Source organism: Oryctolagus cuniculus, chromosome 3 (genome assembly GCF_051225735.1).
Source record: "Oryctolagus cuniculus isolate XC-2025 breed Fujian yellow rabbit chromosome 3, ASM5122573v1, whole genome shotgun sequence".
Lineage (NCBI taxonomy): Eukaryota > Metazoa > Chordata > Mammalia > Lagomorpha > Leporidae > Oryctolagus > Oryctolagus cuniculus.
In genome coordinates this window covers 66,975,933-66,999,863 of record NC_142869.1, presented here as the reverse complement: position 1 = coordinate 66,999,863, position 23,931 = coordinate 66,975,933, and the positions used below count along the sequence as shown (strand labels likewise).

General features: G+C 41.2%; 1 protein-coding gene across 4 annotated transcripts in view; it reads right to left on the bottom strand.

Annotated features, from left to right (window-relative positions):
- OLA1 (Obg like ATPase 1) overlaps window positions 1–23,931 on the bottom strand; it is a 184,608-nt gene that overhangs the window by 57,784 nt on the left and 102,893 nt on the right. For all 4 annotated transcript variants that reach the window (XM_089328138.1, XM_002712295.6, XM_089328136.1 and 1 more), the window contains exon 5: window positions 14,175–14,350. In XM_089328138.1, coding sequence (XP_089184264.1) covers window positions 14,175–14,249 — 75 coding nt within the window. In that variant the 5' untranslated portion in view covers window positions 14,250–14,350. The remainder of the gene's footprint in view (window positions 1–14,174; window positions 14,351–23,931) is intronic.

Genomic DNA, 23,931 nt, shown 5'->3' with positions numbered 1-23,931 from the left:
AGGACACCCATTTACCCAACATCATTTCCTGAAAAAAGCACTCCTTTTTCCATTATGCTACAGGACCACCTTTATCACTTCTCAAATTATACAAGGAGACTTCAAAAAGTTCATGGAAAATAGAATTAAAACTATTTGGGCACAAAAATGTTTTTTGAAATTCATGCATACAAGAGACTTCAAAAAAAAAAACTGTGGAAAATGTGCATTATAAAAAACTAGTTTTTCGGGTTCAATGCTGTAGCTGCTGCCTGCAGTGCTGGCATCCCTCGTGGGTGCCGGTTTAAGTCCTGCCTGCTCCATTTCCCATCAAGCTCTCTGCTATGGCCTGGGAAGGCATGGGAAGACGGACCAAGTGTTTGGGCCCCTGTACCCACATGTGAGATCCAGAAAAAGCTCCTGGCTTCAGATCGGTGCAGCTCCAGTTGTTGTGGCCATCTGGGGAGTGAACCAGTGTATGGAAGATTTTTCTCTCTCGCGCTCTCTCTCTGCTCTCTATAACTCTTCCTTTCAAATAAATAAATAAATAAGTAAACCGTCGCAGGGAAGAATGTTTTTTGGGGGCCAGCACTGTGGTGAAGTGGGCTAAACCTTCGCCTGTGATGCCAGTGTCCCATATGGGCGCCAGTTTGATTCCTGGCTGTTCTTCTGATCCAGCTCTCTGCTATAGCCTGGGAAAGCAGTAGAAGATGTTCAAGTGCTTAGGCCCCTACACCCACGTGGGAGACCTGGAAGAAGGTCCTAGTTCCTGGCTTTGGATTGGCTCAGCTCCAGCTGTTATAGCCATTTGGTGAGCAAACCAGAGAATGGAAGACTCTTCTGTCTGTCTCTCCCTCTGTCTGTAACTCTATCTCTCAAATAAATAATCTTTTTTTTTTAAGAAAAACTAGTTTTTCATAAATATTTTAAAGTTAACTTTTGTTTTATATTAAATTTCTTTCAATTGTATTTGATTTTTTTTTAATTAGAAAGTCAGAGAAACAAATACCCACAACAGCCAGGAGCCCAAAACTCCATCTGGGTCTCCAGATTTGTGGCAGGGGCCCAAGTGCTTCAGTCATTGTTGCCTTCCGAGGGTGTGCATTAGCAGGGGTTGGAATGAATAGTGAGTTCAGGCACTCTGATACAGTATGCAAGCATCCCAAGCAGTGGCTTTGACCACAGTGCTGAAGGTCCACCTCTCTGAACTTTTTGAAGTATTCTTATAAATTTGTGTCTGTGTATTCATTCTGTTCCAATGGCTAGACTTGCTATCTATCCTTGACTGTCTTTTTTTTTTTTTAAAGATTTATTTATTTATTTGAAAGTCAGAGTTACACAGAGAGAGAAGGAGAGGCAGAGAGAGAGAGAGAGAATCTTCCAACACTGGTTGACTCCCCAAATGGCCGCAACAGCTGGAGCTGTGCTGATCCTAAGCCAGTAGCCAGGAGCTTCCTCTGGGTTTCCCACATGGTTGCAGGGGCCCAAGGACTTGGGTCATCTTCTACTGCTTTCCCAGGCCATAGCAGAGAGCTGGATCAGAAGTGGAGCAGCCAAGACTCGAACCGGTGCCCATATGGGATGCCAGCATTGCAGGAGGAAGCTTTATCCGCTACGCCACAGCACTAGCCCCCCTTGACTGTCTTAACCACAGCTTTAATTAAGCCTGATATGTGATTACTGTGCCAACTTTTTTTTTTTATTCTTTGAGGCCTTCTTACCTATTTTTTGGCTTTTGTCTTTCCATGTAAAATTTAGAATCAGTTTGTCAATTTCTTTCTTTTTTTTTTTTTGAGAGGCAGAGTTAGACAGTGAGAGAGAAAGGTCTTCCTTCCGTTGGTTCACCCCTCAAATGGCCGCCACGGCCTGTGCACTGTGCCGATCCGAAGCCAGGAGCCTGGTGCTTCTCCTGGTCTCCCATGAGCATTTGGGGAGGAAACTAGTGGGTGGAAACCAAATCTCTCTCTCTCTCTCACCTTCCCTCCTTCCACCTTTCAAATAACAATACAAATAAATAAAAATTTTTAAATGGCTAAGATGATACATTGGGAAAAATTAGCATTATGAAATGCCACTATTAGCTCCTTTCAAGTCTACTTTGATATCAGCATACCATGTCAATTTTTTAGCTGTCTTTGTTAGGGCTTGCACAGAATGTATTTCTCTATTTTTTATTTTCACATTTTCTGTATTCTAATATTTAAGGTGTGTGTTTTTAAATAATTTATTAATTTATTTGGAAAGCAGAGAGACAGAGAACCAGCTTCCATCTGCTGGTTCACTCCCCAAATGCCCAGAGCTGGGTCAGCTCAAAGCAGCGGGTTAGGAACTCAATGCAAATCTTGCGAGTAAGTGGTAAGGATCCATTGACTTGAGTCATCACCCCGTTTCCAAGGTATGCACTAACAGGAAGCTAGAATCGGGTGTACAGAGCTGGAACTCAAACCCAGGCATTTCAATACAGGGTGAGGTGTCCCAACCAATGTCCTAACTGCTATGCCAAAACCCACCTCAAGATACCTATCTCTGTAAACAGCACAGAGGTGAGCTAAATTTATGAAGTTATTAACCTGTCCTCTTTTTAATTTTCCATCTGTGTTTGGTTGCCTATACAGAAGAAGAAAGCAGACAGGTGGAAATGTCAAGGAAAATATTCCTATTTATATGTTTTTATATGAGTTTATTCTTTTCCCTCTGGGGCTTTTATAAATTGATGAGTTTAAAGTAGTTTGGTCTCTAGTCTAACACTCTTGACTCTTGCTTCAAACACAACACATTCCTCCGTGTTATTCCGGAAGTCTTAAACAGCTTTGTCCTTCCTAATTGCAGTCCTCAACTAAACAATGGCACCAAAGACCTTTGAGGTGCTAAGTCTCAACACCATATTACACAGACATTACCCAAACATGGCTCTATTCGCAGTCCTTTCCCAAACAAATGAAACTCAGCCCACAGCTTCTGCTTAGAATACAATCCAACTTAGGACACAGTCTTCTGAGCAGAACTGCTAGGCACTTGACCTTTGAAACAGTTTTGCACAAAAAAAAAAACCGCTACCAAAATGGGAATTAAATGAGACAACTGGTGCTTCCTCTCAGAAATCTGAATTAGGAAATACCTTAGAGAACAGAACTGCAGACTTAAGTTAACAGCATGAGATAGTAAACTATATAAAGTGATAAGTAAAATAACTGTAAGTAGAAATTATGAAGAAGCAGAAATCAAGAGTAAAAAATAAAATGTATAAAACAGAAGATGAATTTTAGTAACAACAGAAAGAAAAGCAAGAACTCTAGTGAAGCAAAAAAAGTAGATCTGAAAGACATGAATGGCGGAGCGCTGGAGGGAAGCAGCACAGGCATGCTGAACTATCCATTGCTGTCTTGGGTTGATTTATAATTCAATTCTGCTCTGTATTTTTGGACTTCTATTTCCTTTGCTGCTTTATATCTTAAAAAATAAATGAAACTCCATTTCTTAAAATAGCCTAAATTAAATTTCTGTTCCTTGCAGCAAAGACTCCAATTTAAAAATGCAAAACTTCTGAGTTTAGTTAAATGACTCTGAAGTTTTTCATCCCTAGCATTTTTTTTTAAGGTTTATTTTATTTATTTGAAAGGCACAGTTACAGAGAGAAAGGAGAAAGAGATCTTCCATTGCTGGTTCGTTCCCAAAATGGCAGCTACAGCTAGGACTGGACTAGGCAGAAGCTAGGAGCCAGGAGCATCTTCCAAGTCTGCCACGTGGGTACAGGGGCCCAAGCACCTGCGCCAACTCTGTTGCCTTCCCAGGCACATTAGCAGGCAGCTGGATCAGAAGCAAAGCAGCCAGGACTCAAACCAGCACCCATATGGGATGCTAGCATTGCAGGCCGTGGCTTAACCCACACTGCCTCCTCTAGCACTTTTGACCAGTTTGTTCAAATATTGTACTACCAAATCAGAGATCAAAATTTTTTCCTAAAACATTAAAAGAAAAATAATTATTTGCTTAAATATCAGCTATAAACTAAGAAAGCAGAATGTACAGTGTTAAGATGGCCATTAGATTAATTCTGGTTAATTACACTCACATTCTCATTCTTCTCATCCCAGTTCAAGAAAAAGGACAAGCTTTACCACAAGCCTTCCCACCGCTGCATCACTGTCAACATCCCTCATTAATACTTATAATAATAATTACAACAATCATGGCCGGTGCTGAGGCTCACTAGGCTAATCCTCCGCCTGCAGTGCCGGCACCCCAGGTTCTAGTCCCAGTCGGGGTGCCAGATTCTGTCCCGGTTGCTCCTCTTCCAGTCCAGCTCTCTGCTGTGGCCCGGGAGTGCAGTGGAGGATGGCCCAGGTCCTTGGGCCCTACACATGCACAGGAGACCAGGAGAAGGACCTGGCTCCTGGCTTTGGATCGGCGCAGCAAGCCAGCCGCAATGCACCGGCCGTAGCAGCCACTTGGGGGGTGAACCAATGGAAAAAGGAAGACCTTTCTCTTTGTCTCTCTCTCTCTCTCACTGTCTAACTCTGCCTGTCAAAAACAAAACAAAACAAAAACAAAAAAAATAATAATTACAACAATCATTTCTCCTAGACCCATGAAGTAGTTCTACCTACCGTAGCTTCACTCTTACAGTGACGTTGCCACATCAAATTAAGCAACTTGGCATTTGCATGTTGAAAATGTACAACCCGGCCGGCACCACGGCTCAATAGGCTAATCCTCATCCTGCGGCGCCAGTACCCCGGGTTCTTGTCCCAGTCAGGACGCCAGATTCTGTCCCGGTTGCCCCTCTTCCAGGCCAGCTCTCTGCTGTGGCCCGGGAGTGCAGTGGAGGATGGCCCAAGTTCCTGGGCCCTGCACCCGCATGGGAGACCAGGAGAAGCACCTGGCTCCTGGGTTCGGATCAGCGCAGTGCGCCAGCCGCAGCAGCCTTTGGAGGGTGAACCAACAGTAAAGGAAGACTTTTCTCTCTCTCTCTCACTGTCCACTCTGCCTGTCAAAAAAAAAAAAAAAAAAAGTATATACACACACACACACACACACAACCCTTTTCCTAGCTTTGGGATATGTGTCTTATGTGGATTCAAATAATGAAGTTTGTCAATTTCTAATTACATCCTTGCTTAATATTCTTTTAAATGAGCTGTTCTATTTTAAGTACTTTTAAAGTTGGAGTTCAAGTTCCCTAAATCTATTATATGAAAGCAATAAAAATAAAGTAAAAAAAATTTAAGGAATAGGTATTCATAACTCCATCTCCCTACCTTTATTTACTTAGATATTTAAAAACAGTAAGACTCATTCATTACAATTTCTGATGGCCTTCTTTATTTAATTAGGTAAATATTAGTTCTATGAATATTTTATAAGTATGATGCTTCCCATATAATTGGTCAGTACAAATAGATTGTTCACAAAAGCTTTCTAACTTCATTTTCCAAAGTTTGCCTTCCCAAATGGAATGTATAAACCTAAACAGATCGAAAATTAACTATAAATTGTGTTCTTCCGAAAGATACACTGAAGTCCTAAACCCTGATCCTCAGAAAGTGACTTCATTTGGGAATTAGTTAAGATGAAGCCATTCTAATTATCAGGTAAATACCTAGTGAACAAAATGAGTTATTATCTTTCTCATAACTTTCAAGTAACTCTCTCCTTTATAACCATCCCATTTTTATATAATTACAACATTCATTAGAGAATGTAAGGAAGTGGTTTTTTTAAACAGATTTATTTGTTTATTTGAAAGTCAGAGTTGCACAAAGAGAGGAGAGGCAAAGAGAGAGAGAGAGGTCTTCCGTCTGCTGGTTCACTCCTCAATTGGCTGCAACAACCAGAGCTGAAGCCAAAAGCCAGGAGCTTCTTCCAGATCTCCCATGTCGGGGCAGGGGCCCAAGGACTTGGGCCATCTTTTACTGCTTTCCCAGGCCATAGCACAGAGCTGGATCAGAAGCGGAGCAGCCAGGACTCAAACCGGCATCCATATGGGATCCTAGCACTGCAGGCGGCACCTTTACCTGCTATGCCACAGCACTGGCCATAAGGAAGCATTTTTTAACACAAACTCCACTACAATAATTACTTGATATCATCACAGTCATATAAACTTCTTATTTGGTGAAGTATTAAGCCTTTTTACTGTAATATAGATCTAAAATGTGTTATCTCAACAATTAAAACAAAAGAGAGAAAGGTAGAAGGAAGGAGGATGGGAGGGAGAGAGGAGCAGAGAGGAAGGGAATATCATTATGTTCTTAGAATTTTATCTACATTAGCCGGCGCTACGGCTCACTAGGCTAATCCTCCGCCTTGCAGTGCCGGCACACCGGGTTCTAGTTCCGGTCGGGGTGCCGGATTCTGTCCCAGTTGCCCCTCTTCCAGGCCAGCTCTCTGCTGTGGCCCGGGAGTGCAGTGGAGGATGGTCCAAGTGCTTGGGCCCTGCACCCCATGGGAGACCAGGAGAAGTACCTGGCTCCTGCCTTCGGATCAGCGCGGTGCGCCGGCCGTGGCAGCCATTGGAGGGTGAACCAACGGCAAGGGAAGACCTTTCTCTCTGTCTCTCTCTCTCACTGTCCACTCTGCCTGTCAAAAAAAAAAAAAAAAAAAAAAAAAAATTTAGCTTATTGTGTTTACTTGAGAGCCAGAGAGAGAGAAATACAGAGCTCCATTCCCTGGTTTACTCCCCCAGTTCCAACAGCTGGGGGAAAAAAAAAAAAAGAATTTTATCTACATAGGCAGGCGCTGTGGCGTAGTGGGTAAAGCCATCCGCCTGCAGTGCCAGCATCCTATATGGGTGTCTGTCTGAATCCTGGATGCTCCACTTCTGATCCAGCTCTCTGATGTGGCCTGGAAAAGCAGTGTAAGATGGCCCAAATCCTTGGTCCCCTGCATCTGCATGGGTGACCGGGAGGAAGCTCCTGGCTTTGGATCAGCCCAGCTCTCACCATTGCGGCCATTTGGGTAGTGAACCAGCAGATGGAAAACCTCTCTCTCTCTCTCTCTCTTTCTCATTCTCTCTCTCAGGCTCTCTGTAGCTCTGCCTTTCAAATAAATAAATAAATCTTAAAAAAAAAAGATATTCGTAAATCACACAAAAAGTTATTTTTAATTATTTGAAAGAGACAAAGAGATATTCCATTCACTGGTTCACTACCCAAAATGCCTAGAACAATCAGGGCTGAACCAGGCCAATGCCAGGAACCAGGAATTCAATCTGAGTATTCCACATAGGAGGCAGAGATCCTAGGATCTGAGTTACTGCTGTTTCCCAGGGTACGAGTTAGGCAGGGATGGGGAATATGTGCCTACAGGCCATATAAAGCAGGAAAAATCATTTGGTCCGGCCCTACAAGCAGGAATCAAAATTCAATAAATCTATAGTGGGCTAATTTTTAAGTTGATAATATTGTATGCTCCATGATTGATATTATAAATATTCAATGGTGCTTGGCAGAAAAAAGGTTCCCCACACATGCATTAGCAGGTAGCTAAAACTGGAAGTGGAGCTGGGACTTGGACTCCACATTTGGTGTCCTAAATGACATCTCTTTTTTAAAAAAGATTTATTTTATGTATTTGAAAGTCAGAGTTACATAGAAAGAGGAGGAGAAGCAGAGAGAGAGTGGTCTTCCATCCACTGGTTCACTCCCCAATTGGCCACAATGGCTGGAGCTGTGTTGATCCAAAGCCAGGAGACAGGAGCCAGGATCTTCTTCCGGGTCTCCCACATGAGTGCAGGGGCCCAAGGACTCAGGCCATCTTCTATTGCTTTCCCAGGCCATAGCAGAGAGCTGGATCAGAAGTGCAGCAGCTGAGACATGAACCAGAACCCATATGGGATGCTGGCACTGCAGGTGGTAGCTTAACCTGCTATGCCACAGCTCCGGCCCCCTAAATGACATCTTAACCACTGTGCCAATGTCTACCCCTAGATACTCTCTTCTATTGAGAAAAGTAAAGATAAATCAGAAACAAGTAAAAATACAAAACATCACAAAATTAAAGCTATGACCCAAAAGAGCCAATCATAAATAAGTAGAATGATTAGGGCAGGGGGCTGGTATTGTGACACAGCAGGTAAAACTACACTGACATCCCAAAAGGGTTCTGGTTCGTGTCTCAGCTGCTCTGCTTCCAATCCAGCTCCCTGCTAGTGGACTGGGAAAAGCAGCAGCAGATGGCCCAAGTGCTTGGACCCCTGCTATCCATGTGGGAGACCTGGAAAAAGCTGCTAGCTCGTGGCTTTGGCTCCTGGCATTGGCCTGGCCAGGTGCTGGCCACTGAAGCCATCTGGAGATGGATAATCTCTGTGTGTGCGTCTCTCCCTCTCTGTAACTCTTTCAAATAAATAGACCAATTTCTTAAAATATATGTATGTATATATGTGTGTGTGTGTATATTGGGTAAAGAAATGTAGAGTGGAGACTGTCCATCTGCCCAGTACATGCTGGCCCAGTACATGCTGATGGCTTCTTAAATAAACACCTATAACTCGGTTTAAGTGCTGTGCTCAGGCCAAACAGACATTAGGCAGAAGATTAAAACTCTCCTGGGAGTAGCCCATAACCAATAGCTGAGGGAAATGGCTGATAATTATGCCAGCCTCTTCATCCTTCCAGTAGAAAACTACAGGCCACTTTCTACACTGTTTCCCAGAGGGCTCCAGTGGCCAATGTGATAACCTCTTCGTTCACATACTTTGTTTAGTTTCTTTCCTTTCCCAATCTCGGTTCCATGAAATAGCTCCCAAAGAGACTCTCTGCACTCCAATCCTTGCCCTAAGGTCTGCTCCTAAGGAAAGCCACCCTAAGATATCTGGTCTAGATGAAAAGGTAATGAGTCTTATGTGTGCTCACTGGCTTTGCCACTCAAGAGGGCTGTCTTGGGAAAACTCTTAAGGAGTTTCTTCATCTTTACTTACAAATTATCCTGCTTCTCTATGTTCTAAGTTAGTGAAGACAGAATGGCTCCTAAAGCTTACAACTTCTTTGAGAATTGATCAGAGAGCCTATGTCTGTGTCCCATCCAGCTTCACACTCCTACCCCATAATTTCCTCCAAATTTAATAAGAAATTCCAGAACTCTTTCTCTAGCACAAACCTAATGATACCAGTCAGAAATAGGTAAGGACAATGTATATAGCTTCTAACTCTTTTTAGAGGCCAATTAAAAGTAATAATTTCCTTAGACTGTTTCCCTAAGCAAAAATATTTCAATATAAAAATAATATACTGCAAAGAAAAAAAAAACCAAGTTTCAGAGGTATAGGGAGTAAACACTCACTCTCACATCTCCTTCCCTTTCTAAGCAAATTTATGAGTGCATTTCTTTGTCTTTTGTGGTACTTACACACTGGTTCCTACCCCCATCAATTGTCATATAGTAGTCTTATAATGATATTAAGCAAGTGTTGGTAAAATTATACCTAGAAGATCTCTACTTTTAGCAATGACTGAGTGATACTGCATTAACTCTCTTCTCTAAAGAAAACAACAATACAAAAACAGGTATAGGGACTGGTGCTGAGACTTAGTAGATTAAGCCTCCACCTGCAGCACTGGCATCCACATTGGCGCCAGTTCAAGTCTCAGATACTCCTCTTCTGATCCAGCTCCCTGCTAATGGCCTGGGAAAGCAGTGGAAGACAGCCCAAGTGGTTGGGCCCCTGCACACAGTGGGAGAGCTGGAAGATGCTCCTGGCTCCAGGCTTTGGTTTGGCACAGCTCTCTGGCCGTTGTGGCTATTTGGGGAGTGAACCAGCTGATAGAAGACCTCTCTCTGTCTACAACTCTGCCTCTCAAATAATTTTTTTTTTTAAAAAAAGGGTCTAAGTACAGAAATATAGTACCAAAGACCCAATAAGATAATGAGACAGACCAAGAAGGGGCTGGGGGTAAGAAGACCTAAACCACTTATACCCTCAGTGGGGTCTGGCTGCTCTACAGCAGTGACCCGTAAGCTTTAGTTTTACTTGGAAAGCTTACTAAACGTATTTTGAGATTCTGAATTGATAGATGTATTGCTTGCATTTCTTACATGCTCCAAGGTGATAGGAATGCTGCTAGTCTAAGGACCACACCTAAAGTATCCCTGATCTACACTAGAGTCTGGGGATAATCAGGGATGAGGCAAGTATAGAAATGACATGGGGAAGAGATCTGCAGGCAAAGATTGTGGATGATCAACCCCTCATCTACCCTCCCAGCAGGGTTGGGACTCCACCACTGCTTCAGGCCACTTTTATCCCAGGGTCCTCAGTCAGTCCTTCAGAGAGATCTAAGATACCACAGCTCCTCCACTTATGTTAGGGGTGATATTTTCTCAGAGTAGGAAAAGGACAGAGTTTCTAATAAACGGTGCTGAAACAACAGGCTTTCCATATGGGGACTATAAATAAACTTGGATGCCTACCTCAACACTGTTAACAACCAGTTCCAAGTGGGTTATGACTTAACTGTAAAAGGTAAAACAATAAAGCTTTTTTGAGAAGATGGGAAATTATCTTGATGACTTTAAGGTAGGAAAGATTCCTTAAGACACAGAAAACATTAACCTTAAAATTAAGACTTGTTCATCAAAAGATTCCACAAAAAAGAGCAAAGAAGAAAAGCAACAGAGTAGAAGATGCTTGCAATGTATTTATAACAAAGGATTAAGTATCCAGAATATATAAGCTAACTTCACAAATTAACAACAAAAAGACATTAACCCAATAGAATAATGTGCAAAAGAATTAGAATGGGCTCTTCAACTTCACAAGAGAAATCACAAAGCGATATTCAACCTTAAATGGTTAGGGAATTACAAACTAAAACCTAGTTGCAAAAATGAAAAAAACAATTCTGGTTGTACCAAGTATTTATAACAAGATAAACTACCACACATGAGGCAAACAGTATTTCTAACATAGCTGAAGATACTCTGACCTCTAGGTGGTCATCTTAGACTACTCTTGTGTGTACTGGAATATAAAAGAATATTCACAGCAGTACTGTTCATAATTACTAAAAACATGGGGGGAAATTCAAATGTTAATGAGCAGTAAAAATACATGTTTTGAAATGCTGTATATCCTTTCAATGAAATATTTTACAGCAAGAAAAATGAAAGAATAGAAACATAATATAAATGAATTGTACAGAATGAGTGAAAAATGTGCACACAAATATATACAGTATGATACCATCTGTATCAAGTTCAAAATCAAGCAAAATGTTTACATATTTTTGAGGTAGTATGCACACCAGTAATATTAAAAAGGCAACATTGTTACTATAGAAGTCAGAATACTGTTCATTGTAGGAAGATGGAGAAAGTTACAACTATTAATTGCTGGGGAAATTTGGGGGGGCTATAATGTTTTACTTCTTGATATGCAAGAAGGTTTTACTACTGTTTGCCTTACAACTATGTGTAAACTACACATGAGATAAATGTATATTTTGCATGTCAAATTTTATAATTTAAAAAGAAAATGTCTTAAAAAAGAGAGAGAAAAAACATACTGGTCCTGTAGCCAAGGAAACCTAGTTCATAAAATTTATATATATTTAAGTATAAAATCTTGAAAAATTAGAATGAACACTTAAAATTTGGGTCTCCTCACTTGTAACACGGAGATAATAGTGTTGTGTGGTTTAAATAAGATATCTAACATATTTTAAAACTGTCCAAAACTGCCTAACTTCAATAAAAATACAGAAATTTGTTTTTTCATTGAAATATTCAACATTACGAAAGTTAACTCTCAAACTGAGTTACTGATAACCAAAATAACTTTTTTAAAATTCTAAAAAGCCATCAATTTTATCCTAAATATTGGTATTGCCACAAGATAACATATAGCATGCATTCTCGAAGGGTAACATCTACCCTGAGGGTGGGAGTCTTAGTACTTAAAATAGTTTGCAGTCCTTGAAAGCTCAACCCTTCCTGAAAAAATCTTACTCATTAGTTTTTAATTTCACTAAGTAGGAATTAAATACATCTAAATTCAGTTTTATTTTTTTCCTTTGGGGTGGTAATAATGACAAAGGGTTTCAGAAACCCTGATTTATAATCTGTTACGAAGCATCTGAATCTAATATGAAGAAAGAAATAGTAGAATAATCATAGTTTTTGAAAATGGGTGAAATTAGGTTACAATGTTTTCCAATTAGTCAGAAGAGCTTTTATGGTAAAGGGAAAAATGAATGGGGAAAAGGTGTTTGGATTTTTTTCTGTAAATACAACAAGTCCAAGCTATGTTTACAAGTCTTGTACAGGAATTTTAGGAAAAGTAGTTAGAAATGAGAAGAAAATGTTGTTACAAGGAGTAGTAACACACTATTGTGGTTTTCTTTGAGAGAAAAAGCAACGACATGGTGGCCCAAGAATTTCAGAAGAGCCTGAAGTCTCTTTCTCGTATTCGAGTAAAAGCAAGATTGAGAAATTTATCTCTTAAGTCAGTTAATGTTTCTGAAAAATCTATGGATGTCAGAAAATTTTAATGAACAAAGGGGTGACAGTATAAAGATTTATTCTAATCCAACCATGTTGTTTACGGGCAAATCTGACATTTTCTTTTCCCCTTTTCCAAAAGGAATGTTCTTTGTTCATCCTAAACCTGTGTAATTTCCTCAGACAAATCTGTCTCCCGTTCTCTCTTCTACTTGAATAAGAAATAACCACAATGTTAAGAGAAGTCAGTTAACCCGGGTCTGCTCCAGACCATCAAGGAAATCAGAAGCATAACCAAGTCCAGGCACTTTTGATCATAACTCATTGATTAATTAATTTAGTGTGCCTAAATTTAGAGGTTAATTCTGTAATTGATGTCTTCCTTAATCCTACAGAGCTTTCCAAATTTATTAAAAATGAAAGGGAGGAGTAGGCATTTAGGCTAGCGCTTAAGACATGGATTAAGATGTCTGTTATGACATATCCAAGTCTCACTTTGGAGTACCTAGGTTAATGTCTGTTCAGATTCCACACTCCAGCTTCCTGCTCAAGCAGGCAGTGTAACTGGGTTCCTGCCACCTATGTGGAAGACTCTTGAGAGTTCCAACCAGCTGTGGGAACTGGGGGAGTAAACCAGGGAATGGAGCTCTGTATTTCTCTCTCTCTGGCTCTCAAGTAAACACAATAAGCTAAATTTTTTTTTTTTTTTTTTTTTTTTTGACAGGCAGAGTGGACAGTGAGAGGGAGAGACAGAGAGAAAGGTCTTCCCTTGCCGTTGGTTCACCCTCCAATGGCTGCCATGGCCGGCGCACCGCGCTGATCCAAAGGCAGGAGCCAGGTGCTTCTCCTGGTCTCCCATGGGGTGCAGGGCCCAAGCACTTGGACCATCCTCCACTGCACTCCCGGGCCACAGCAGAGAGCTGGCCTGGAAGAGGGGCAACCGGGACAGAATCTGGAGCCCTGACCGGGACTAGAACCCGGTGTGCCGGTGCCACAGGCGCCGGCCACAATAAGCTAATTTTAAATAAGTAAACAAGGAAACGAAAAGCAACAGTTTCTCAAAATGAGAGGATTTAACACACAAATTAAAAATACCTAAATTTTTTAAAAAAAATCCCTCCTATGACAAAGATGCACAAAAATTGAGTACAACTTCTAGAAGATGTTAATGAGAAAATGTAGTTAAGGCATCACTTTTTAATGTAAAAGACAATTCAGTCATACTTAACCTAAGAGTTTCAAAATTGATTTTAAAACATTTATTATAATCTTACTAATATCCACTAATAATGTGATAGAAAACACATCTGAATATTAAGAATAATGTAGGTTTCCATTCCATAAATATTAAAATTGTCTAAAGAGTGATTTAACAGTCAACCCTGATGAAATAACAATTCTTTGTGTAAACTGCTTCAAATCAATGAATTCATATATTCAGTAATTCCTCCAAATCCATTTTTTCATCACAAAACCATACTTCCTTAACACTTAAACACAAAGATCTATAGCAGCCAAAGAAACAATCAATATTACTGCTAATTATGGCTGCTAAAGACACCTTAAGTAGCCTATCAATTTGACCCTCGTTTGCCCCTCCCTCCAAAAAAGAAGATGTTTCTGAAAAATTTAACAGAAATAACCTTTGGAATCTAAATTTCCATAATAATATTAAATATTTAATATGTTTTATTTTGAATAAATTTAGTCAAGAAAAACCAACTCTTCAGAATTTAAAGAAGCTATAAATTTTTACTTACATATTCAGGTTTTAGTTTTTTATCGCCTCCTCTCACAGCCACCTTTTCTAGTTTATCTATAATGGGCCCAATCATTTCCTCATCTTTAAGCTGAAGCTCTTCATGTATTATTTCTATATCTCGAATAGGATCTACACTTCCTTCAACATGCGTGATATCATCATCTTCAAAAGCACCTAAAATGAATTAAAGGGAAGCAATTCAATAAACAAATAATACAGAGGGCCATTATGATTAGAGTGAGTAGGATGAAAAATTCCTAGAAGGTTAACAAATAGCTATAATGAATAAATTATTATGAATTCTACACAAGTAGGACATGGTATCTTTTTTCTCATTTAGTAATACTTAAGGTACTAGCAAGAAAACAGTACTTCAAGAGCCTCAACATTTCAAAAATTGATTGAAACAAATACAATTAGGGTCTTTACAGGAAGTAAATTATATTCCAGAACTACTGGCATTTCCAAGTTTGGTACATTAAAAGATAGAGAATGCCAGGCATGAAAGCCTGAAGTTCTAAACTGCATTATTAGGGTTTCCAAGGGAAACCAGATTTGGGGGGGGAGCCTGAAATCATCTGGCAGACCTCTTCCCTGCTTCAATCTACTTTATCACTGTGGTTCTGACGGTGATTAGATAATGAACCACTCAGACACACAATTTACACAGCAGCTAATTTCATCGGCCTGATTTGAGGGTATGGTTTTTAGGGGGCTATCAAAGAAGCAGATGAAGGTGCATTTGTCATATATGAGTGACAACCATTCACACTATCTGAACAAAATGGTGCTGGCCCTTATTAGAAACACATGCTATTATCACATATTTAAAGTGCAGTTGAAGCCATAATTTCAAATTGCCAACTGGAAACATAAGGGTAAAACAACCAGATATTACTGAAGCATGTGTACTGACTTCATGCCCTTTTGAAGACATAATGTGGCAACATAATTCAACTGGGATTTACTCAAATTACCAGATAAAGAAGAGTATCACAAAAAAAATGAACAAATCCTAAGAAATATTATAAGCAGAAAGCAATGACATGCCTGCAAAACAATAAACACATTTACAAACAAATTAATTCCATCAAAATTACTAATTAGATTATAATTCCCAAATGAGATGTTTTCAAACATAAAACATCAATTGTTTTAGATAGAGGTATAGAAATCACGAGACAGTTTGCTTGAGTCTGATAAGAGAAATAGTGAATACAGCTCATTCTTAGCTACAAAAGAAGACATTCTTGTTACAGCATACAAGGAAGTTTTTAAATATAATTTTCCAGAATTAAAAAGTAAGTTTATATCTTAGTGAAGATTTCTCAGTAATAATAACAAACATAAGTATATGATTGCAATTAAAATATAAATAATATTTAAGTATTTTGGCATAACATGCTATAACATCAAATTTATATGAAAAAATTATCAATAAATAATATCTTTTACTAATAAATGACAGTAATATCAGTAAATATTTTAAGAAGCATTTATTTATTTCCTGAGAGCCAAAGAGACAGAGCTCCCACCCACCAGTTCCCTCCTTAAATGCTAGCAACAGCTCTGGGTGGCCCAGACAAAGCTGGAAAGCAGGAACTCAATACAGGTCTCCCAGGTAGGCAGTGACAGGAACTCAATCACTTGAGTTACAACTGCGGTCTCCCAGGGTGTTCATAGGCAGGAAGCCGGAGTCAGGAGCTGCAGCCAGGGATGTCTTAAACAGCATCTTAACTTCTAAGCTAAATGCCAACCTCTAGATAATGGTTTTTAGTTTTTCAAAAGATTCATTTAAAGGTGAAGTGACAGAAAGAGGGAGAGCCTGAGGGCAGGGCAAGATCTTCCATCCCCTGGTTCACTCCCAAAATGCCCACAACAGCAACAGCCAGGACAGGCTGGAGCCAAGAGCCAGGAACTCCATGCTGGTCTCTCACATGGATGACAGGGGCCCCAAGACTGCCTTCCCAGGCGCATTACCAGGAAGTTGGATAAGAAGCAGAGCAACAGGAATTCAAATGGGTGCTCTGATACAGGACCTCTGGTGGGCTTAACCTGCCATGTCACAACGCCAGACCCTAGGTAAATTTTTTTGAATCTTATGAAAATATGAAAGAAGTACCCCTGGAGAAATGACATTGTTTACTTTTTGTTATGATTCCATGCATCTTGCACAAATGGCACAATAAAATAGGAAAGTGAAGATAATTTCTTCATATCAAAACAATACAACGGCCAGCGCCGTGGCTCAATAGGCTAATCCTCCGCCTTGTGGCGCCGGCACACCGGGTTCTAATCCCGGTCGGGGCGCCAGATTCTTTTTTTTTTTTTTTTTTTTTTTTTGACAGGCAGAGTGGACAGTGAGAGAGAGAGACAGAGAGAAAGGTCTTCCTTTGCCATTGGTTCACCCTCCAATGGCCGCCGCGGCCGGCGCGCCGCGCTGATCCGATGGCAGGAGCCAGGAGCCAGGTGCTTTTCCTGGTCTCCCATGGGGTGCAGGGCCCAAGCACCTGGGCCATCCTCCACTGCACTCCCTGGCCACAGCAGAGAGCTGGCCTGGAAGAGGGGCAACCGGGACAGAATCCGGCGCCCCGACTGGGACTAGAACCCGGTGTGCCGGCGCCGCTAGGCGGAGGATTAGCCTAGTGAGCCGCGGCGCCGGCCTGAGGCGCCAGATTCTGTCCCGGTTGCCCCTCTTCCAGACCAGCTCTCTGCTGTGGCCTGGGAGTGCAGTGGAGGATGGCCCAAGTCCTTGGGCTCTGCACCCCATGGGAGACCAGGATAAGTACCTGGCTCCTGCCTTTGGATCAGTGTGGTGCGGCGGCCATTGGAGGGTGAACCAACGGCAAAAGGAAGACCTTTCTCTCTGTCTCTCTCTCTCACTGTCAACTCTGCCTGTCCAAAAAAAAAAAAAAAAACACACACACACACAAACAAAACAAAACCTCACTTATGGAAGTAGCTAGCTTTCTTTGACACTCAGATTGAAAAATATCCTATGTATTTTCTTTCCATAGGAAGCAAAGTAATCTCATCAACAACATCCTTACAGTAAATGTATCAGCAGTTCTTAAATGGCAATCTCTTCATTAAAACTGTCAGATAAGGCCGGCGCCGAGGCTCACTAGGCTAATCCTCTGCCTTGCGGCACCAGCACACCGGGTTCTAGTCCCGGTCGGGGCGCCGGATTCTGTCCCGGTTGCCCCTCTTCCAGGCCAGCTCTCTGCTGTGGCCCAAGAAGGCAGTGGAGGATGGCCCAAGTGCTTGGGCCCTGCACCCCATGGGAGACCAGGAGAAGTACCTGGCTCCTGCCATCGGATCAGCGTGTGCGCCGGCCGCAGCGCGCCAGCCGTGGTGGCCATTGGAGGGTGAACCAACTGTAAAAGGAAGACCTTTCTCTCTGTCTCTCTCTCTCTCACTGTCCACTCTGCCTATCAAACAAACAAACAAACAAAAAACTGTCAGATAAACTCAGGGAATAACAAAGAACCTAGTAACTCTTAATTCTTCTAGAAGCAAAGAAAACAAAGCACTCTGATTATCTGAGCTAATCCAAAGACAAAACCTGGAATAAAGGAAGAGGAAATCACCTCCCTATCTTACAACCTTACAATTATTTTCTAGATTGCATTTTGCCTAGATTCTGCCAAGATGTAGTCTAAGAAAGAGGAGTTTTATGGCTGTATCATTGCTACTGTTAACATCCCCCTACCCCCACCCCTCCAAGTCCCAAGGGAAAAACTTAATAAAACACAGACTCATACATACTCTGGATGACACTGTTGTTTACTTGCCCTTCAAGCTTAGTTTTACGTAATTTATATTGTGTAGTGTAACTTACTATGGGAAGAATCTAAATTTATTTTTGAAAATAAGTATTGCCCAAGTATTTTTTTTTTTTAAATCAAAGTGGGGGCTGGCGTTGTGGCGTAGTGGGTAAAGCCACCGCCTACATTGCCAGCATCGTATATGGCTAACTAGGGAGTGAACCAGCACAGAAGCTCTCTCTCTCTCTCTCTGCCTCTCCTTCTCTCTGTGTGTAACTCTGACTTTCAAGTAAATTAATAAATCTTAAAAAAAAAAAAAAAAAAAAACGGGCCAGTGCCGTGGTGTAGCAGGTAAAGCAGCACCTGCAGTGCCAACATCCCATATGGGCGCCGATTCAAGTCCCCAGTTCCTCCACTTCCAATCCAGCTCTCTGTTATGGCCTGGGAAAGCAGTGGAAGATTGTCCTAGGCCTTGGGCACCTGCACCCGCGTGGGAGACCTGGGAGAAGCTCCTGGCTTCTGGCTTCGCAATGGCACAACTCCAACTGTTTCGATCAACTGGGGAGTGAACCAGTGGATGGAAGACCTCTCTCTCTCTCTGCCTCTCCTTCTTCCTCTGTGTAACTCTGACTTTCAAATTAATAAATAAATCTTTAAAAAAACAAACAAACAAAACTCAGAGAGAGTACAGATTTGCCTCCCACCACCACCAGCAGCAGCCCCTGCTGGCCATGGAATTATTACTATTTCACTAGCACAATTTTATCCTGCTCCATGGCAAAAAAGATTTATTTCAATTTGATTGAACTAACTAAAACAGTGTCTAGCTCTAATGTGTGTGTAAATTCAAAAGACACAGATTACAGTACATTATGCTGAATAACTTAGTGGGCTTTTTTTTTTTTTAATTTATTAGAGAGGTAGAGTTATAGACAGAGAGAGGGAGCTACAGAGAGAAAAGTCTTCCACACACTGGTTCACTCTCCAAATGGCCGCAATGGCCAGAGCTGGGCAGACCCAAGCCGGGAGCCAGGGGCTTTTTCTGGGTCTTCCCAATGGGTACAGGGGCCCAAGCACTTGGGCCATCTTCTACTGTTTTCCTAGACTATAGCAGAGGGCTAGATCAGAAGAGGAGCAATAGGGACATGAATCAACACCTGTAAGTGCAGCAGGCAGAGGCTTAGCTTAAAGTCACAGCACCAGCCGCCTATTACAAGTTTTTTTCAATCCTTTGGGCCATGTGAAACAGAGAGTTTCAGTTTGATTCAGTGTAGTCTTTAATGTCTAATTATAAATCTATTTTTTTATTTTAAAAACATTATTTATTTTGAAAGAGTTATAGAGAGAATCTTCCATCTGCTGGTTCATTCCCCAGATGGCTGCAACAGCCAGTGCTGGTCTAGGACAAAGCCAGGAGCCATGAACTTCATCTGACTCTCCCACAAGGGTGGCAGGGACCCAGGCACTTGGACCATCTCCTGCTGCTCTCCCAGGCACATTAGCAGAGAGCTGGATCAGAAGTGGAACAGCTGGGACTCAAACCGGTGCTCATATGGAATGCCAGCATCGAAGGTGGTGGCTTTACCTACTATGCCACAATGCTGGCTCCTAAGAGAAGACCCAGCCTCAGGGTACAAAATTTAGAGTTCAAAATTTAATAAGATTGTAGTTTTAATTTTTATAATTTTCTACCTATGAGTACCAGCTTCTTGTTTAAATTAATGTAGCCAAAATGTAAGTTACTATGTATAAGGATTAAATTTGGATTCCATTTTTTGGTAAAATTACTTCTAGCAGGAGAATGTCTGAAAAGATTGACCAACCATTTTCACTGTGGGGAGAAGTGAGATGATTTGTTTAAATCTGCATCTCCTTGTGTGCTGGAGAGGTGGGTGCTGTTGTGCTGTATTCCACTGACAGAACAGGGGGCTTTTCTGAGGAGATGACATTTGAGCTGAGGCCAGATTGGCTAGATGGAAGCAGGAATGTAAAGATCTGATGGAAGAAGCTTCTACGAAGTATAAAAGCTCTAACATGGGAACAAGCTTGAAGTGTTTCAGAAACAGAAATAAGGTCAGCATAATGACTACAGTAGAGGATGGTAAATATGGCAGGTTTAAGATGGAGAGGTAGTTCATATACGCTCATAAACCATGGGACTTTTGATTTTATTCTACCTGGATGGGAAGCCACTGACTGGAGACTATTTTTTAAAAGATTCATTTATTTACTTGAAAGTCAGAGTTACACAGAGAGAGGAGGCAGAGCGAAAGAGAGAGGTCTTCTATCTACTGGTTCACTCCCCAATAGGCCACAACAGGTGGAGCTGTGCCGATCCGAAGCCAGGAGCCAGGAGCTTCTTCCGGGTCTCCCCGAAGGGTGCAGGGACCCAAGGACTTGGGCCATCTTCCACTACTTTCCCAGGCCACAGTAGAGAGCTGGATCAGAAGTGGAGCAGCCGGGACTTGAACCAGAAGCCATATCGGATGCCAGCACTATAGGCTGCCACTTTACCCGCTACACACAGCACCAGCCCCTGGAGACTTTTAAATAAAGGAGAAATAGGGTGATACAGCATAATTTATGACTTAAAGAGGCTACTTGAACTACTTTAAAAATAACAGATTCAGGACTGGTGCTGTGGCATAGTGGGTAAAGTCACTACCTGCAATGCTGCCAGAATTCCATATGAGTGCCGGTTTGAGTCCCAGCTGCTCCACTTCCAATTCAGTTCCCTGTTAATGGCCCTGGAAAGCAGTAGAGAATGGCCCAAGTGCTTGGGCCCCTGCACCCACATGGGAGACCCAGAAGAAACTAAGGGAGGGAACAAGAGTGACTTCAGAAAGTCAGGTGAGTGTAGTGATGACCAGGTGAGCAGTAACCTGGAGTAAGAGTATAGAGAAGACAAGAAGTGTTTATACTGGGAATATAATTTAGAGCTGGACTAGATGTAGGATGTAAGGTCATGATTAGAGACATAAAATTGAGAACTATCAGATGTGTTTAAAGTTAATGAGTCTGGATGACAAGACAGCTCACCAACATTCAGATGCCTAATGAGGGAGAAAAATTTGGCAAAAGAGACTGAGAATAAGCAGAAAGTCCAGCCAGGAGAAAATTAGCAGTATGCTCTTTTATGGGAGTGAGAAAATGTTTCAAGAATAAAGAGATACTCAATTGTGTAGGACTCTGTAGAGGTGAAGACTGGCAAATATAAGTAATTGATCATTGTCTTTGGCTAAAAAGAGGTTCTTTGAGAAATACTTTAATACTTCTTTTTCTGTATCATTTCTTGCGTACATCAGAGATGAAGGTTCTATGACTCAAGGATGTAAACATGGACCGATCTTATTTCCTGTGACTCAATAATACAAAATAGCCAAATTTTAGCACTTTTTTAATACTTTTATTTAGTAAATATAAATTTCCAAAGTACAGTTTATGGATTACAATGGCTTCCCCCCCCCCATAACTTCCCTCCCACCCATAACCCTCCCATCTCCTGCTCCCCCTCCCATTCCATTCACATCAAGATTCATTTTCAATTATCTTTTTATACAGAAGATTGATTTAGTATATATTAAGTAAACATTTCATTAGTTTGCACCCACACAGAATATAAAGTGTAAAATACTGTTTCAGTACTAGTTATAGCATTAATTCACATTGAATAACACATTAAGGACAGAGATCCTACATGAGGAGTAAGTACACAGTGACTCCTGTTGTTGACTTAACGATTTGACAGCACTTCTAAATTCTTCCGTTTTTTTGAGAATATTCCTCTCTATATTCTGTAAGTAGACCAGCTACATAAGGGAAAACATAAAACACCCTAAGACTTCACAGTCCTTACAAGGTATCCTATCAATCAAGAAGGGGGCCTATTTTAGAAGTCAGAGACACTTTCAAAGTTTCATATTTCAAATAAGCTGCCATAAATAAACATCAAAACAAAAATTGAGGGGCCAGAGCTGTGCCGTAGTGGGTAAAGCCAGTGCCTGCAGTGCCAGCATCCCATATGGGCGCCGGGTGGAGTCTTAGCTGCTCCAATCCTGATCCAGCTCTCTGCTATGGCCTGGGAAAGCAGTGGAAGATGGCCCAAGTCCTTGGGCCTCTGCACCCGAGTGAGAGACCAGAAAAAGCTCCTTGTTCCTGGCTTCAGATCAGCGCAGCTCCGGCCATTGCTGCCAATTCGAGAGTGAACCAGTGGATGGAAGACCTCTCTTTCTTTCTACCTCTCTCTCTCTCCCTGGGCAACTCTGTCAAGCAAATAAATAAAAAAACTTAAACTTAAACAACTGCAGGTTGATATAGAATCTTCAGTACTATACAAAACACCAAGAATGAATGAAGATTACTACATTCATATAAGTATTAAAATCAAGTCACAGAAAAGCCTTTCAGAAATCTCCTAGGTGATTCTATGCCTAATGACCGTGGAAGGTCTTCAGAGTTCTAAGAAAAGAAAATGTGACTCAAAAATTTTATATACAGGGGTGAGAATTTAGCCTAGCTATATCAGAGTACCTAGGTTCAATAACTACCTCTGGCCCCTTACTCCAGCTTCCTGCTAAAGCAGACCCTGGGTGGCAGTGTTGAGGGCTCACATAATTGTGCTCCTGCCACCCATGTGGAAGATCTGGATGATGTGTGGATTTTGGGAGAAAACCAGCAGATGGAAGTAAACCAGTAGATGGGAGCTCAAATGAGCACTCTTTGGCTTTGCGTGTGTGTCTTGTCTCTCTGGCTCTCAAAGAAAAGTTAAGAATTTGTATCCAGCCAAGCAGTTCTTCCTCGTCAGGAATAAAGGTCAATGGTGAATACACTGTGCACTTTATATACTCTCCATATAACTTAAGATTAAACAACTTCAGGAATTATGTTAGTAAACTGGAACATATAAACTATGAAAAAGTAATAAAAAGGAAGATTGGGAGAGATGAAGTAATGCACTCATTTAATCACCTAAGGGAACTACACATGCTATTAAAGATAAAAAAGTTGGGGCCAGCGCCGTCCCATAGCAGGATAAGCCTCCGCCTGCAGCGTTGGCATCCCATATGGGTGCCAGTTCTTGTCCTAAATGCTCCTCTTCTGATCCAACTCTCTGTTATGGCCTAGGAAACCAGTGGAAAATAGCCCAAGCCCTTGGGCTCCTACACTCATGTGGGAGACCCAGAAGAAGCTCCTGGTTCCTGGCTCCTGGCTTCGGATTGGCCCAACTCCAGCCGTTGCAGTCATTTGGGGAGTGAACCAGCAAAAGGAAGACCTTTCTTTCTGTTTCTCCCTCACGGTCTATAACCACCTCTCAAATAAATAAATCTTCCATTAAAAATAGAAACACATTATTAAAAATATTCTCTACAACTTTTTAGTGTTTTTATGATCTTTTTTCTGAACTCTACAAGATAATTTAGGAACATCTCTTTTGTAAAAACATACCTAAAGTTCAGTAGTTTCATTATGAAACTCAAAATAAAATTTAGTATTCTACTTAAAATAGTCCATTCACTATATGAGCACATCTATTTAAAATTGAATCTCTCTCTTCATGACATAAACCAAACACCAATGAAATTAATTTCTGGGCAACAACCTACTGAGTAATTATTTAGTTATTTTTGAAAACATACTTATTTATTTGAAAGACAGAGTAAATGAATGAGTGAGAGAGAGAGCGATCTTACAACAGCTCTCCCACAAGGGCAGCAAGGGGCCCAAGCACTTGGGCCATCTTCTGCTGCTTTCCCAGGCACATTAGCAGGAAACTGGATCAGAAGTAGAGAAGTTGGCTGTTTAATATGGGATGCTGGTGTTGCAAGTCACAGCTTAACCCACTGTGCCACAATGCCAACTTGGGTAATTTTTTAAGCTTCTTCATCATGTTTGTCTTACTTAAAATTTTTAAATGAACATGTGCTGCTTTTTAAAAATGAGACAATCTGACATTCTTTTTTAAACACAATAAACATGTTTAACTTGCAA